Source organism: Kalmanozyma brasiliensis (genome assembly GCF_000497045.1).
Source record: "Kalmanozyma brasiliensis GHG001 unplaced genomic scaffold PSEUBRA_SCAF5, whole genome shotgun sequence".
Lineage (NCBI taxonomy): Eukaryota > Fungi > Basidiomycota > Ustilaginomycetes > Ustilaginales > Kalmanozyma > Kalmanozyma brasiliensis.
In genome coordinates this window covers 648,471-665,688 of record NW_015961988.1, presented here as the reverse complement: position 1 = coordinate 665,688, position 17,218 = coordinate 648,471, and the positions used below count along the sequence as shown (strand labels likewise).

General features: G+C 58.2%; 4 protein-coding genes across 4 annotated transcripts; 1 reads left to right on the top strand and 3 right to left on the bottom strand.

Annotated features, from left to right (window-relative positions):
- Positions 1-190: 190 nt before the first annotated feature.
- Positions 191-2,395, bottom strand: PSEUBRA_005292 (Cleft lip and palate transmembrane 1; the record flags this gene model as incomplete). Its single annotated transcript, XM_016438724.2, has 1 exon — positions 191-2,395. The coding sequence occupies one exon, from the start codon at positions 2,393-2,395 to the stop codon at positions 191-193; it is 2,205 nt and encodes a 734-aa protein (XP_016290588.2).
- Positions 2,396-2,728: 333 nt separating this feature from the next.
- PSEUBRA_005291 (Zinc finger, MYND-type) lies at positions 2,729-6,934 on the bottom strand (the record flags this gene model as incomplete). The annotated part of the gene is made up of 1 exon (XM_059465495.1): positions 2,729-6,934. The coding sequence occupies one exon, from the start codon at positions 6,932-6,934 to the stop codon at positions 2,729-2,731; it is 4,206 nt and encodes a 1,401-aa protein (XP_059321628.1).
- A 2,347-nt stretch (positions 6,935-9,281) lies between these two features.
- PSEUBRA_005290 (Cyclin, N-terminal) lies at positions 9,282-11,210 on the bottom strand (the record flags this gene model as incomplete). Its single annotated transcript, XM_016438718.1, has 2 exons — positions 9,282-11,078; positions 11,190-11,210. 2 exons carry the CDS (start codon positions 11,208-11,210, stop codon positions 9,282-9,284), a joined length of 1,818 nt encoding a protein of 605 aa, XP_016290587.1.
- Positions 11,211-15,457: 4,247 nt separating this feature from the next.
- Positions 15,458-16,663, top strand: PSEUBRA_005289 (uncharacterized protein; the record flags this gene model as incomplete). Its single annotated transcript, XM_059465494.1, has 1 exon — positions 15,458-16,663. The coding sequence occupies one exon, from the start codon at positions 15,458-15,460 to the stop codon at positions 16,661-16,663; it is 1,206 nt and encodes a 401-aa protein (XP_059321627.1).
- Between the last annotated feature and the right edge of the window lie 555 nt (positions 16,664-17,218).

Sequence of the window (17,218 nt, the reverse complement as noted above, 5' to 3'; positions counted from 1 at the left end):
ACACACACACACACACACACACACACACACACACACACACACACACACACGCACACACACACACAAACGCACACACGCACACACACAAAGCCAGTATCCAGTATCTCTCACTCTCTCACACGCAAGGACGGTCAATGAAGTCTGTTGCGCACCCATCTGGTTCTGCGAGAGAAGATCGAATGATGACTGGCTACTTGGCCACCTCCTTGGCTCTCGACTTGAGACCGGCCGTCTTGTCCTCCAACGCCGAGCTCTTTGCTCCCGTCTCCTTCTCTACCTCCGTCTCGCCATCCCCCTTCTTCCCCTCCTTCTCGCCCTTCTCCAACACCTGCCCGAACTCGTTCCTTCGCGTCGGATCCACCCCGTAAATCCACCTTTGGTACAGCGCAATGAAGAACACCACATCGTCCCTAAAGCACGCCAGCCTGTGCAGGGTCGGCATCTTGATGCAAAACGCAAACATGTCATCGACAAACGTACCCAGGATCTTGTACACGAACGTCTTGCTGTTCATGCCCGCAGTGCTCTTGAGCTTGTAGTTGACAATCAACTGCGGAATGAGGCTGACGAAGCCGAAGGCGTAGACGAACGAAGTGGCGGTGGTGATGGTGAAGCTCCACCAGCCACGGTGGGTTTGGTAGAGGGCCGAGTAGATGGTGTAGCCCACGAGAACGGGGCCGAGGGCGAGACCGGTGTACTTGAACGCGAGTCGATCGAACTCCTGCGTCTTTCGCTCTTCCTCCGATAACACGTGCTTGTCCGAGATCTTGAGGCGATACGGCACCCATGAGCCGGCAGGAGCAGCGACGATACCGACAGTAACAGCTTTGGTGAGCTTCCAACACTCCACCAGCACGCCCACCGCCTGCCCCGCCAGAATCATCCAGCTCGTATCCTCGTTATTGTCCAACAGATACAGCGTGATAATGAGCTGCACCACGACGTTGGTGACGATGCTCCCCACACTGACGCCCGCCAGATCATCCTTGTTCTTCCAATGCCTCACGTCGCTGGAGAACGCGAGGAACTCGAACACGCTATGCAGGATGGACACGATGATCGTCAATGCCAAAAACCAAGGGTTCGTCTCGAGCAACATCGTCTTGAACATGTCGATCTCGCTCCCCGTCGCACTGGCCTGCTTGTCAAAGCTATCGGAAAGCGCAGCGAGCGTTTGGAACTTGAACCAGCTCTGGTGGTAGAGTCGGATATGGAGTTGGACCTCGGAGACGGTTTCGTTGAGGGGGTACATGTGGTCTTTGAGCAGCCAGAAGTCGTTTGGGAAGACAGTGGGGTAGCGGAGGACGTTGGGTGGTCGACCCGCCGCGTACTGCGCTTCGAGGGCCGCTTTCGCTTGGGCGTCGGCCGGAGGTGGGGCAACCACCATCTTGCGCGTCGAGGGTTCGCGGACGACGTTGACGTGCTGCAGCAGCGCGGGCGGAAGTTGAGAGAGTTGGATTCCAGCATCGCCCTTGTCCTGCACCAACGCGAGGGTTAGATTGGAGTGCCAGTGGCCGACGATCTTGACTTTCTCCTCCTCTTCCTCTTCTTCTGCAACCGTTTCAGTGGAAGAGAGGGTGGCATTGGCCTTGTCGAACAGGTTCTTCTCCTTGCGCTTGCGCTTCAAGGGCATCAGCCTCGTCAGCAACTTCCTCGTTCTGAAAGCTGCGAGCGGCTGATGCGTCCCATCCTGCGGGTTCGGCGAAACACCCGCCTGAGCGACAACAAAGTCAGCCCAAATACTCCCGTTGTGCCTTCTCGCCACGTCGTCCAGCGGCAACGTCAGATCGACATCCTTTGACAGACCAAGATCGTCCAGGCGGATGTTCGACCATTTGACCGCTGCCAAGGGTTTCAGCTCGCCCTTTGCCTTCTTCGAAGGGTAGGCGATGGCCTCTTCCCGCCTGCTCTCGTGCAGCGGATCTTGCAGCAGATCTGTGAACGCATCGAAGGGAATGGGCGGCGCCAATTCAAGGCCGCTATCCGGTAGCAGATCCGACGCCTGCGTTCGCACCAGCTTCTCGTCCGGCGCGACGCTCGAAGAGAGAAAGACATAGAAGTCGAGCTGCGCATCGTCGCTCCACGCGGGCAAAGCGACGTTGGCCGGGCCCTTCACCGGCGCTGCTTCGGGCACTTGCATCCCCGCCACTGCCGAGGACGGCGTGAGACCAGCAGCGATCGATGTTGAGTCGGGTGCGGAAGAGGCAGCAGGCGTAGGCGCGCTGAACTCGCGACCCATGAGCTTGTTGATGTAGCCGGCAACGGGCGATTTGGGGTTGGTGACAGCATTGACGCCAATGTACATGATGAGCGCGCGCCCGAGCGTGCGCTTCCAGTCGGTGCGCTGGGCACCATCGGCTGCCGGTGCCGCAGCAGGTGCTGCGTTGGACGGCATGCTGGATGGATGTCTGTGTCGTAGGAAGAGAGAAAGGTTGGAATGAGAAGAAACGCGGCGTAGGTTATCGGTGAATTCTGCGGCGACCGTGCGGCTGGGACTTGGGCCATCGAAAGAAAACAGGGTTGCAGAAGCGCACGTGTCTGGTCCGCTTGCACAGCGCTGTCAGCTGTGGCAGGTCTCCTCCTCAATCCTCTACGCTCACACTTGCACTCACTCATGATCGCTCTTGACCACTCCTTCGTAGCTCTTCCGCAACCTCAACGCCGCCACGCAGTCGTCCAAAAAGATAATGATATTCCGATGCACCTACATGCATGTCAGCCTGCAGCACTACAACTCCATGCTGATATCATCGCGATCGTCGCCGTCGTCCAGCACCTCATCCTCTGACGACGCGAATCGGGAATGGCTGGAGCTAGCAGCCCCTTGATCCGAAGCGACATCATTGGTCATGGCCACATCGTCGTCATAAGCATGTCCACCTGCTAAGCTGCTAGCACTGCTGGCAGGTCGCTGGTTCACATGCCTCAGACTCTGCGCGGCGTGCTCCAGGTTGCTGACGATGCTGGTCGACGCCTCATGGAGGTGGTGTCCGCTGTTACGGCGCACAGGCGTCTGCGCGAGCGGAGAAGACACCATCGACGATGGTCTGTAGCCCTGCAGCGTCGAGGGCTCGCCCATCGACTCGCCGTAGCCGAACCTCGGTCCATGCGCACCGAACTGGCTGAAGCCGCTTGCAGACCGTTGCTGATGCAGTCGATGGTGCGGCTGCGGCGTCTGGCCACGCACGATGCCGGCTTGGAACGGCGCCTGTCCGTACAGCCCTGCGTACCGAGCTGCTCTCGACGTGGCGCCGAGATCCTCGTCATCCGAACGAGCGCCCGTGGTCGCTTCAGAGGGATCCGCTCCGTACGTGGCTACGGCTTCGGGCGACAGCGATCGCTCGGGTGAAGGTAGATCAGGACGCACTTCAGCCAGTCGTTGCTGCATGCCGATTCCACCTGGCCTCCTCGTGGCCCAGTGGCCGAGCATCTGGTCGATCTCGCCCGTGGCAAAGTCTTGCTCTCCACCAACGCCCGGTGTAGCGCGGCCGCCCAGTGCCAGCTCGTCCTCTTCGCCGTTCTGAGACGCGATGACCGGTGGTGGCAGAGGTCGTCCTGCCAAGTCTGTCCGCTGAGGCGCTTGCGGAGGAGCTTCACCCTCGCGAGCACGAAGCCCTGCAGCAGCGGCGGCGGCGGCAAAGGCCGGAAGGATCCCCTGGGTCTGAGCGAGTCGTCGCTCCGTTTCGTCCTCGCTAATGTCGGAGCCATCGACAGTATCTAGACTGGCGAGGCTCGTGACCCTTCGGTCGCGCAGGTCCTGGCGTAGCATCGACGAGGGCAGCCCCATAGAGCCAGGCAGCGCACTGCGACGAGCGCCTCGCGAAGACGATTGAGCAGAGCTGTCGACATGCGAGGCTCGAGCAGGAGATGATGCGTTGGACGAAAACGCACCAACGCTTCCGTCCGCCAGACCGCCACGATCAGCGCCGTACCATCGTGGAGTCGATGCAGATCCAGCTACGCCAGATACGTTCGAGTAAGGCGCCGACGCTATCGCGCCAGATCCGGCAGCAGCTCCGGCCCATGCCTCGTCGGCCTCACTAGCGCTGGCAACATGCCTCGGGTCTACGAGCATGTCTACAGACGATGATGCAGAGGGTGCGAGACGATGCATCTCCGACGAGCTTCCGGGTCGAGCCCCAGCAAGGGCATGCGCATCCATGGGATTGCCGTCCGCCGTCACGTCGCCACCAGATCGATGCTGATGGGTACCGAATGCTGCGGCGGACACATGGGTGGAACCACCTGCAGACAGGTCCATGTTCGGGCGAGCATTGCTGCGGGCTCGACTACGTCCATCACGCGTGACGTGTGCCTCCGAGTTTTCGGCTTGCCACCGCCTTCGGTTGACATCGTTGTCGTTCATATCGTCGAGATCGATTTCGCCGGCGCGAGGGAGTCGCTGCGCATTGGCATTACGAAGCCCATCCCCTCCATCAGTAGGAAGTGCGCCTGCAAAGCCCGCGTGTCCAGCATCGTGGGCGGTCATTGGCACAATATGAGGTCCAGTGCCGTCGCCATCTTCGTGGCGTCCCGCTCGCTGAGCATCGTTCGCCTTCTCGCGCTCCTTGTCCTTGGCATCGCCTTCGTCCGCTTTGGCACTGCACCAGTAGCGATGACCCATTTGCCAGCCTTTGCTCTGACATTGCTTGCTGCAGTATTTGGCTTTGCGGCAACGGCGGCACTTGGCGAATTCGCGAGGATACTCCTCCCACTTGCCACAGAGCATGTTGGCGCATTGGCGGATCCCGCCTCGCGATTCGTCCTTGCGGCACGCGTTACGCATGATCACGCCAGCCCAGTACTGGATCTCCATGGAGAGGCGGGGCGCGGGGTAGCTGGAAGAGCTGCGCGAGGATCGGAGCGTGAACTTTTCGGCGATGGAGAAGACGTTGCTGCGCGGAGGTTCGGATGGATCCCAACTCTTGTTGCGTTTGGTGGCTTGCTCGAGCTCCTCGTTGAGCACGTCAAGGGGACCCGTGAGCGATGCGCCGGTGAAGTCGGACGAGTGGAACAGGATACGGACGTGTGCGTACTTCGAGAGATAGGCAAGCAGCTGAAGGCTGAGCAAAACCTCTTCTTCACGGTAGACAACGTCAATACCTGCTCGCGCATTGGTGTCAGCCAGGTTGCTCAGTTGCACAACAGCTGGATGGGCCACCGCTGCATCTGCAGGAGGCTGCGTAGTCCTCTGGGTGGCAGTACGTGCTTCATCACGAGGAGCAGCGTGCTGATGCTGTCGGGCGTCCTGGCGCGCCATCTGTGCATCTTGCTGCTGATCCTGCTGATGTTGATGGTGATGATGATGGTGATGGTGATGGTGGTGGTGATGATGCTGCTGCTGCTGATGGTGTTGGTGGCGTGTCTGTTGTGACGCAGCTAATTGTGCCTGTTCGTGCATGTCCTGCTGCTCGCTGTGCAACGACTGCTCCGCTGAAGATTGTCGATCAGGGAGCGAGTCACGTTGGCGGGTCGAGTCTCGCGAACCAATCTGTGCCGCAAGCGCTGTGTGAGCCACATTGGTGGAGGCCACGTCCCGCGAGCCCGAAGCGGCGGCGAAGCCTCGCGAAGGCCGCACGGTGTCTTGTCGTTCAAAAAGAGGCGGCGCGTGTGTGTTCGTCGGCCTGTTAGGTGTAATGAAGCTCTGTGGGGACCGCGAAGGTGCATCCTGACCAGACAGCGGCGCGAGTGCGCGGCGAGCAGGACGTGGAGTGCGGCGGTCTTCAAAGTCGTCGTCGGCACTCATCTGGTTCTGAGTGTTGATCTGCAAAGCTTCCGAGTCGTTGGATCGCGCTGCAAAAGACTGCACTGCATCGACTTCGCTGTCGTCGGCGTCGTCTGCAAACATCTCGGCATCTTCGGCGCCGTCGGATCCGCTGCCACTTGCCTCGGCAGCATGACTTCGCAGATCCTCGGCAGAGCTGCCAGCCTGCGCGGAGCTCAGCGCCCTGGGTGTGCCATCAGGCGCGACAGCAGGAACGCCGCCGGAGGATGCGAGCGAAAGAGGGTCGATCGCGTCGATCATGGGCATCCCAGGGTGAGCTTGATTGGCATCGACAAGAGGGACCGGAGAGGCTTGAGGCGGGAGGTAGCCGTCCACGCTGCTTTGTGCTTCCATATCGGCGAACACAGATGTACGCCGTGTCGAGACGGGACCCTCGAGCGGCGTGGTGGGTCGTGTCTCGGCAAGGAGACGTTCTTGTGCGCTGGCGTGTATTGGTGCATTCTGTGGTGTAGGCGCGGTCGTATAGTGTGCTGTTGGTAGGGTCTCGGCGCTGCGCGTTGGATTTAATGGCGCGTTTGCAGGTGCGTAAGACGTCTCGTGATCGACGGCAGGTGGTGCGGCTTGAGCGTCGTGCGAAGCGTGATGTCGCCGCGCGCGATCCTCGTCGACGGCGTTAAGGTGAGCGTTGGACATCGAGGCGGGCTCGGCTCGGTCTCGATGCGAGCGGTCCTCCCGACGTGCTTCGTGACGTTGATGATGCAACAAGGCCTCCTTGCGTCGCTCGTCTTTTAGCCTGTCCATGCTTCGGAGATAGGACTCGAGCACACGGATGGTGACGGGGACCATGCCTGCCTCGACGACGCGGGTTCGGACGCTCTCGCTGCCACGCACGCCGATGTTGACGACGCACTGGAAAGCGAGACTCCACTTCCACACCGCCTGCATCTCCTTGATCGAGAAAGCACGAACCTGCGGAGATGGCGTCTTTGGTACGGTGCGTAGGATGCGAATGAGACGTTCGAGACCTCCATCGAGCGTGACCATCTCCCTGATGCGTGGTGAGGTCGAGGTGAGGTAGGCAAGGTGATTAAGCGAATTGATGAGCGGCAGCGTTGCCGTGCAGTCGATGGCTCTGCGATCATAGACGGCGGATGAAATGCAGACGCTCGCCTTGTTCTGGGCGGGATTGCAAAAGTTGGATTCCCTCATCGCGGCTGGAGGAGGGGGTCACGTACGCAAGGAGATGCGTACGGACCAGAGCGGGTGGTATTGGTGCTATATGATCGAGATGCTATGCGAATGCGAGGTAAAGCGACTTGATGCCGAAAGCCATTGACAGAAAGGAGAGAGTTGCGGACTGAGAAGCGAATGTAGGAGGCCACGAAGGATCAGTAGCTGCGCATCGAGATGCAAGGGCGGAGCGAAATGCTAGGCGAGAGGATGCGATGCTGGTGAGCGAACAAGTGGACCGTGGCTCCGCCGAAGCGCTTGTGGTTGTTGGCAGAGATGCTGACAGACGTGTATTGGCAGCGCACTCGGACTATGGCCAGTGTTTGTTGTATGCGACGGGTCCAAGGAGAGATGGATGCTGGAGGTGCGTGCAAACAGGTTCCGACCCGTCGAAGGAGACGGCGGCAAGGATGTGCGAGAGCAGAAGGCTTGCTTCGCGAGCAGCTTGGACGATGCGGCACACTAGAGCAGGTGCAGCAAGAAAGAGTCTTCTGTAAACGGCGTCGAGCAGATGCTGTAGAATGATGCCACGATGTGCCAAAGGACAGGCTGAGTCGGTGTGCCGTTGTCAACGATGATGCGATCAGAGACGAAGAAGCAACGCTGCTATGACGGGGCAGGATGCTTCTGCGAGTCGATTCAGAGCGTCTTGACGACGAGCGCGAGTTGGAGTTGATGGCCTGCAAATGAGAGATGTACAGCAAAGGATGGGCTGAGTCGACGATGAAGCGGCTTGCTGGGACGGAAAGGGCCGAGCTGAGCTACTGTAATAAGATGCTGAATATGCGATGGCTAGTGAAGGTGGTGGTGATGACGATTGGAAGGCAAGCGGCGGATGCTGAGCAGCGAAGTAGAGAAGGATGACGCTGAGCACCTGCTTGCAACGCGATGGAAGATGATGGGCAGACAAAGCTGAATATAAGCGAGCATTGCTCGAGGGTTCAGAGAAATGACGACGACCGACGGACGACCCAAGCGGAGAGGGGCTGGGCTGGCTCAGCCGTGTGGCCTCGACCCAAAGGCGAAAATGAGCCGGCCAAAGCCAAATCCAATTTGCATGCAGCAGCAGCGGCGAAAGGCTCAGCGCGTCGTCGCCATCTGCTGCTCTGTCCGTTTTTACTGCAAGGCAAGCTGTCGAGCTGCATACGAGGCTCTCCGTCTGGAAATGGCGCTTTTGCAAATTTGAACTTGGCTGCTGCCGCATTTTCAAATGCTCAGCACGGTTGCCCGATTTCGATGAGGCGAATCGTCGACGAATATGGTGAGACCAGCCGACTCTACCGCTGTCTTCTCCGCACACGCAAACCGAGATGACGAGTTTAACACGCTAACGCCCGCCCGCAGCGCTAAGAGACTCGTACCGAAGGCAGCTTGGCGCTGGCCCTGAAACAAAGCTGTCAGGGTCCAGCTGGAAGCCTCATGCTTTGCTAGGCTCGACTCGTCCTGACACGAAAGTAAGGCGCTGCCGCCCCGTGTCAAATGAGGTCGAGCAGGGAAGGCCAGCTGAAACGCAGCCAAGCCACTTGGACCTCCTCTGCCACTGAAATGAGAAGACCACATGCCAGACCGCCCGAGCCAAGTTGCTGTTTGTGTCTAGCCGATCGGTAGATGCTCTTGATGCGAGGCTCGAGCATCACAGCCGACGGACAAGAGTATGGCTTCCGCCGTAGGCAGATCTGTGTGACATGGGATCCTGCGGGCAGATTCAGGGTGCGAACTGGGCGCGATGTGCATGACCAGACGCCGGACCCCTTGCATCTCCCCGGGCCTTGCTCTGACGCTTGACAGCCCCGCACAGGTCCTTGCCGCCTTTTCGAGTGTGCGAGTAGCTACACCACACCTTGCAAGTAAACAGTGCGTCGCTCGCGCAATCTCCCATCACGCATCCTCACCGTCTTCAGTCTCCTACACAGAGTATCAAACATGAATGATCACGATCAGATGAAAATGTAACTGGCCGACAAACGATGACGGACGGGCGTAACAACGTGAGGTATGAAGCGGACACAGACCAAGAAGTCGAAGTACGAAAGCATGATAAGCATCAAGGGATATGCGAAGACGCAGCGACGTCGGTAGAAAGGGTATGCAGAGGGAAGTACCGAGCGACCTCAGTAGAGGCCTCGTCGTGCGTCGGATGCAAGGGCGCCCTGTCCTACTTGAGACAAGGAGATGATGAGCTGCGAGACTGAGGTGAGCAGTTGGACGTAACAAATGATAGAACTAAAAGAATGTGGGTGCCACCTCAGCTATGCAGATTCGCGGCTGTGTTCCTCCCTGTCGCCAAGTACGAACGGAAAATCGATGTCGAGAAAGGGCAGAACGTCTACTGGGACTGAGCTGCCGCAGCGGCGGCGGCGGCGGCAGCGAGCAGTGCGCTGTGGTTCTGGTAGGCCCAGTCGCGCGCAAAGACACTCGCCTTGAGGAACTTCTTGTTGGCGTACTTGCGGTAGACGAACTGCTCCTCGAAGCCGGGGTCCAGCAAGCGCTCCAGCAACAGGTTCGCGCCAGGCACCAGCTGCTCCTCGGTGAAGTCAGAGTAGTAGACAAAGGCATCGTCCCACTCGCCTCCGAGCATCTTCTTGGCCAAGAACATGCCAACAGCCGCGATCAGGCTAGGGCGAGCACGCAGGAAGCGGTGGTCGAGCAACGCGAGCTCCATCAGGAACTTGGACAGCGTGCGCGTGCGGATGTCGTAGTCGTCCGCCTTGGAGATCTTTCGCACCCACGAGTAGGGCGAGCAGTAGGACGAGACGTTAAAGTCGAGCGTCGAGAGGATGATGCGCTCGCCCTTGAGGATCTCTTCCTGCGAGTAGCCGCCTTCGGTCATGTAGACGAACTCCTTGACGCTAGGAGCGAGAATCTCCTCGTACTTGGCGGCGATGAACATGGCGGTGACACCGACGAGCTGCAGCTTGGCGAGGCTGACGACACGGACGCTGAGGAAGCGGTCGACAATGTTGATGGCGATCCAGAGCGTCTCCGGTAGCATGTGGTAGCGCATGTGGACCTGCAGCAGCCAGTCGACGAGCGTCGCGCGCATGTGCCAGTGGATCTCGCTCTGGAACTCCATATAGTTGGGGTTTGCCATGGTCTCTCGCTCGCATCGCGCCATGTAGCCAAAAATCTCGGTGGCGTACTCTGCGACCATGCTGGTGTCGCGCACCTCTTCCGGGTCGAGGCCCATGGCGATCAGTTCATCCTCGTGTGCGGCGAGGTCGGCAGTGAGCTGACCAAGGGCCACCTGTTCGGCTCGTTGCAGCTGCGCGCGTGCGGCGCGAGGCGCAATGACTTCCTCCTGGTATCGGGACTTGATCAAGGCCACTTTGCGTCGCGCCGCTTCTTCCAGCTCCGGATGCAATGAGACGAGACCTTCCGGGTCGATGTTGAAGTCGAGCAGGTCACCGTCTTCTGCCGAGGTGACGCTCTCGGGTCTTGCCCCAGCGTCGAGCCTCTCGGACTCGAGCCAGCTTCCGTGGTCAACATCGACATCTTCTCCCGTATCGTCATCGCTGTCCGTGGTCGAGTGGACATCCGACATGTCGTCCTCGTCGACATCATCGTCGTGCGCAGCGGCGAGATCTTCGATCTCGGCATCCTCTTGCAACTTGCTGCTGCTTGCGCCGTTCTGGATGCCTGCTTTGATCGAGGCGGAGCTCTGGAAGGGAGGGAGCAGTCGAGGCGCTTCCACCTCCATGGACTGTACGCCGCCGGATGCGAGATCGTGCTGCTCCGAGAGCGATCGGGTGGGCCCTGGAAGCCTTTCCTCTGTTGTGGATCGGGATCGCGCATCGCGGAGACGAGTCATGCTTTTGGTGTGCTGGACACGCAGGCCTTGCTGGCCGGGCGCCAGCTTGACGGCGCCATCGACGTTAGCATTGCCTCGGACGGCGCCAACACGGTTGCTGACGTCGGAGAGGGCAGCACGCTGTGGCATGGCTTTCGAAGAGTCGGCTCGAAGCTTGCCACCTGCAGCAGCGGCAACGACGCCGATCTGTTTTGGCCCTTTGGCTTTTGCGAGGTGGCTGGAAGAGGCAGCCTCTGTGAGGTGGATGCGGTCGCCGCTACGGGAAGCCGGGATTCCCCCGGGTCGAGCGATGCGTGACCTGGTCACGTTGTGCTGCTGCACAGGTCGAGGGGAGGCAACGTAGCCAGAAGAGATGATCAATGGTTCAGCGTGTCAGTCAGGATGAGTGGAGAGGCAGGTACGAGATGTACGGGAACAAGTACTCACTCTTACTGAGGGCTGAGCCATATTGCTGCAAGGATGAAGAAAGGGCTTGTTCAAGTCTCGATAGAAGACCCGTGGCTCGAATTAGAGGACTGGCGCTGATGTGGGAGAGAAGCGCATGGATCGGTGTCGGATCGATGATGCTATAGGCGTGAAAAGGAAGCTGTGCGCTACTACAGATGAGATTGCGCAAGAGAGGGCTTTGATCTATCTCTGACGATGTCCGTAGACGGAGAAGAGTAAGCTTGCGTGTGGAGAGGCGGAGCTGTATGCTGGGGTCGTGAGAAGGTCGTTGCTACCGTGCTGATGAATGGCGCAGCGATGAGCTGATGCGAATGTATGCAAAGGTATATGGGGATGCTTTTGGGATGATCTGGCAAAAGGCTTGATGAGGAGATGCGGATGTCGATTAAGGCGGGCAAATGAGATAGGCGAGCAGGCAATGCGATGCAGGGGGGTGGGAGAAGTCGAAGGGAAGAGATACGTTCCGAGCTGGTGACGCTGTAGACCGTTTGGGGTGGGTGCAGACGAAGCAGGCCTGATCTTGACACTTGAGAGAACCCGTAGCTCGTTCGGTTCCTACGTCCAGCTGTGAAGACAACGGCTTGTTGTGCAAGACGACACGGCAAGAGCGTCGAGCACGAAGATATCGAGCCGGAGTACGAGAGGAGAGGAGATGGAGAGGAGGAGAGGTGGAGTGGTGGAGTGGTGATGAGGACGATGATGGAGAAGAGAAGGAGGAGCGCGAGCAAGCAGATCAAGGTCGAGTGAGAGGCGCAGAATGAAGAGAGAGGATCGAAGCAGGGTGGCTTTCTGTGGTGGGCTGTGAGCGTCAGAGGGAGGAGAGGCTCGACAATCACAACAGACACACAGAGGCTGTCAACCTTTTTCCACTCAGACCAAGACTCAGCTGCTCCAGTCAGAAAATAAATAAGTAAATAAATCAATAAACGAAAAAACATCGAGACAAAAACAATGACCGCAGCTGGCTGGCTGGCTGTGCTGCAGGAAGGCGGCGAAATGAAATGCTATTGGCGCAGTCTCACGCTCACCAATCTCCCAGTTTCGCATTCTCAGGCCTGCCAGTCAGCACTCGAGGCTGCTGTGTAGATCAAAGCGAAGCTGAGTTGCGCAGATGAGACGAAGCTGTCTAGAACCTGACCTGTAAAAAGGGAGATACGAGTCGACAAGTGAATTCGAGACAGGCCGTTGGCAAGGCTTGGCTTGACTTGGTGGAAAGACTGAGCAAACAATCGCCTTCACTTGCGTCTTCGAGAAAGAACTTGGTACAAAGGGTCTGGATCAGTGAATACAGGCAGTCAGACAAGCGCCGATGGATCCCACGGGAAAGGCGCATCGGACCAGGAGGCGACCAAGACACGACCAAACGAAAAGAGAAAAAGGGTTAACTTAGCCGCTGCTGCGGTGGGTCGTGACCGCCTCTCGCTGGTACAGTGCGCAGAGGCTGTCGCAGCTACAAGCTCGAGAATCATGGAGGAGCGCACTAGGATACACATGTCACAACCACATCGCACGAGACGACCGTCAACCGACGGGGCATGTCCAAGCTGACCTGCTGGCCTCGGTCAAAAAGATGCAGAAAGGAAAATGAAAAAACACAACACACTAAAAAGAACAAGAGCGAGCATGCGGGAAGGGCGCTGCATACAAAGACTGCATCGTGGCCGCACAGACATCTCGGCCTGTCAGAAAGTTAGACGACAAGCGGCGATCTGCAGTGGGATGAGACAATCTGCGCTGTTGGCAAGCGGAAGGGCCACTTGACCCGAATGTCGGGATCACACACAGAACAGCAGCGCAGCCCAGGCCAAGGTCGAAGCCAAACACGGCTTTGCTAGCAACCAAACAAGGCGAGGTCGATCCACTCACAAACAAGGAGGAACCCTTTTCCATCGCGCAGGGTTCTTTTAGCAGCTGCTCCTGCTTTCGCTCCTTCTCGCGCTGCCCCCTTACGATTTGTCTTGCGTGCGTGCTATGAAAGAGATCGACCTTGTACTGGCTTGACATCGAGTCCAGCTTCGGCAGCAAGAGACCCAGCTCTGAGTCTTGTCGATGCCAGCCCGCATCCCGCCGCTTGAGGTATGTGCTGTTTCGCGTCGAGACGGTGAGGAGTGTGACGAACGCAAAGGAGTGCGTCTGAACTGCAAATACAGCTTCAGTCGTCACCACAGTAGAAGCAGCACCACCATCACACCGCAGGATCACAGTCGCACAGATCGAAATGGCAGAATTCATGTGATTTCGTAGAAATACGAAAAAAGCCAGCTACAGCCGAGCGGAGACTCGAATTTGTGCGTCAGAGCACAAAATGCACTGAGCAGCCGGCGACAGCTGGACCTCAACCCCGGGGTTCGAGCAGCTCAAGCCCGAACCGCTTGCTTTTCCAAGAACAGACCGGTGATGCGACTTGCAGCGTCTTGGACTGCCCCGGATCCTTCTAGCGATCTTCCGTACATTGCGTGGCGTCGACGGTGACCAAGGTGTAAGGGACAGATGGAGACGTCCAAGATGAGATGCGATCACGGAAAAGGTCTGCAAGTGAAATTCACATGCATGATGCCTCTTCTGCTCTCTACAGTCACACTCCTCGCCTCTTGGTTGTCAACGCCCGATTTCTTCCATCCGAGCACGGCCGCAGCTGTGTGGGACATCGTCATACTGAACGCGTTCTGTCCGTCCCCCATGACAGCTGGGTCTGTCACACGTTACAGCATTGGCCTCTGAGTGGCTGATGCTGGCTGCCAAGTGTTGTTGCGCTCGATGCAGTTCAGGGTCCAGGATAAACCGCTCGTTTGCTGCTCGTTAGATTGCCGAGGCCTGTCAGACGCGCAGCCGCGATGCCTGTCACGTGGAGAGAGAAAAAACAATCGGCCATTGTGCCGATTCGATCGCTTTTGCTCGCATCGATATCGATCATGCTCGACACCACGGGAGCGCTTCAGAGCAACATTCTGCTTCTCGCGGCTTGCTGCTTGTGTGTGCTCTCGAACGGTGTAGACCACGTCGGAGGACCGCTTGAACAGCCATTGCCTACTTCCACACTGTCAATTCGTGCGGTAGACATGCTTTTGCTTGCAACGGGACCCGTTTGAACTCGGAACGGAAAAGCTGACAGAAAAAGAGGCGCGAAAATTCCACCACATTTCTACACATCGACCATACAACTTCGGCATGGCACGATCATAGAAGGATACTGCAGCTCGCGATCACCCACTACTGCCCAGAGAGAGTAGGCAGGGTGCTGCAGGTCGAAGCTTGGCGTCTCCTGGCTCGAAGAAAGGGGCATGAAACGCTGTTTTGGGCCACTGTGTTAGACCATCAATGATGATAGCGAGAACCAAACCTAAAAAACGTCATTTCAAGGTTGACGAACAGCCAAGACAGGCTCGCGATCCCTGACTCGAAATCGCGAGATTTTAGAGTCCAAAATTAACGCTCCTTTGTGCGTCATGATGCCGCTTCACAGCGCAGAAGCCAACTCGACTTCTCACATTTCTCGGCTCGCCATGGCGTTGCAGACCAAAAAGACTGGCGCTGAATCTGTTTCACCTCGGATGATGCCTCCCAAACGAGTCAAGCAGCCAGTCAATCAATCAATCAATCAGACCCCTTCGCATCGCAGGACAGCCGCCGGACCGAACGCTGAAACTCGCGAGGCAGATTCATTCCTCTGAGAAAATTTTGCACCAAGCCTCAGATCCGTTTGCGGGGAAGGCTGGGAAGGCTGGTCTCCGCCGAGTCTCCGAACCTATCTCGTCTTGCGCGCACGCTTCAGCCAACCCGATACCCACGGCAAAGCGGAGGCGAACCGTTGTTTCGCGCGCTCTTGATGATGGGCTAGAGCCGTTGCAATCGATTCATTATTGCCAAGCCTCGCGATGTGAATGGATTCACAAGGTCGCGCACCAGACCCTAATTTGGGCTCCATCATGCAGAATACATTCTTCTCCGCCTTTGTCACCACTTTGTCGGCCAAGAAGGCGCACGTTTCCGAAACGGTTCCCGATCGACGTCAGCAATCATCGCTAGTGTGTCTCTTCGTCCTTCGGATGTCGCAAGGTCTTGGAATCGGAGCAACATCCTCAAGTCGAGCAGATTCCCTTCTTGTTCCTTCCGAACCAACTACATCAGATCCCGTCGAGACCACCTTGTCGACGCCTTTGCAGCCTAGAGAACCGGTCCGACAACAGCATCGAGCAAGATCGATTCACAGCCGTTTCATGTCTTCGTGATCACCTTCATCATACAACATGGCGCAAGTACCCAAAAAGGACAGCCCTGGCTTCTTCTCGGTGCTGTTGGGCGTGCCTCTCAAGAGCGAGGCACCAGCTGGCGACGACAAGAATGACTCGAAAGCCACATCATCGGACCAGCGATCGTCCAAGGCAACCTCTTACGACAAAGAGCCTCGAGCTCCATTGAGATCGTCGTTGACCCGCGACCGGACTCGCAGTGATCCCGCAACCGATGCACAGAGGCGTCGCGCTGAGCCAGTCGGACGCCGGACCAAGTCAGACAATCGCCTTTCCAAGCCTTCGCCGCGATCGTCGAGCGATCAGCACTTTGTCGACGCGCCTGAAGCACGCAAGAGCAGCGAGCGACAGGCGCGGAAGGTGGCCTTCCGAACGCCAACGCACTCGGAGCGCAATGGCAAGACGGGCTATCCGAGGCTTGAACAGGCGGGCAGCAGCTCCGAATCGTTCCACGCACCCCCTCCCCTCCCTCGACCCACGCCCAAAGCCGCCAAGTCACGGCCCAAGCAGGCGCGCACTTCATCCAAGGCAGAGGCAGATGAGCGCAACTGGAACTCGTCCACAGCTACACTGCAGGACAAGGAGGAGGCTCGCTCGCGATCAAGCAAGAGCAGGTCTTCCAAGCCGAGCGTCTATCCGCTGGCGAGACCTTCCCAAAGCGATGGATACCAGGCTGTGCGTGTGTCGGGCCCGGACCGTGTCATCATCGTCCCGACCTCGACTGTCGATGCGGTTGCGCAGACCAACACCAGGACTGTCCCCGCTGCACTTATGCCCGGTCAAAGACGACCAGGACCCATGCCGATCGTGCAGGCACCGCCTCCGACCAACAGGCGCCTTTCTCAAGACAGAGGCCAATCGCGGTCGAGGCCGCCTGTCGAGGATCAACGCAGTCGATCGCATCGTGACCGCCGAAGCGACAACAGGGCAGACGGTCAGGGCTCAGCTCGTCCCCAAGGCAGCCGGTCCAACAGCCGTCCGGACATGGGACCTCCTCGCGGCTCGACTCGTACGATGCCTCCGATGCCGGATCTGCCGAAAGCGACGCTGCTCTCCCAGAACATGGCCAGAGCACGCGCTGGCAACCGCAATCCGATCGACTCGTATGCAGGCCCTCCTAATGGCATCTCCCAAGGTGCTAGGTCCATGGCGCCCTTTCAGGACCGATCACCGGCTCCCCGGATGAAGGCGCAGCAGGCATGATGCCTCCACTGGTATGACATCTTCTCTCACCATCAGGACATTACAATGGACATTACTTTCAACCGTGGTGCTCAAACGTGTGGCCCGGAACACACTCAAGGCTCTTCCGTGCTGATGACAGATCTGTCAAGCCCGTGTCTGGCCTTGCGTCATCGGCTGTTCCGCTTTCGAGCGGAGGCGACAGATGATATCGGCAAGTGGAGCGACGATGCGTCTCCTACAACTCGTCTGCATCGCCAACAAGCTTTGTGGATCGTGAGAAAGCAAAGCTTGACCGTGAGAACACCGTCGGATCTACCGTGACAGCGTGACACACACACCAACCCAAAGCCAGAGGCGAAGCTTATGTGTGAGCAGCAGCGTGTGTGCTGGCAAAGCGTGAGCTTGAGTGACACCACCACAGATGGCCTCCTTTGCCCCAATCTCGATCAAGATCCTGCGCCATCTAACGCTTCGTCGGCGAGCTGGAGTCACAGAAGGGTCCGTCGCGTTGAGTAGGCTGGTAGACGCGGCTGAGCCAAAATCGAGAGAAATTCCAGGCTCAGCCCAAGTAGA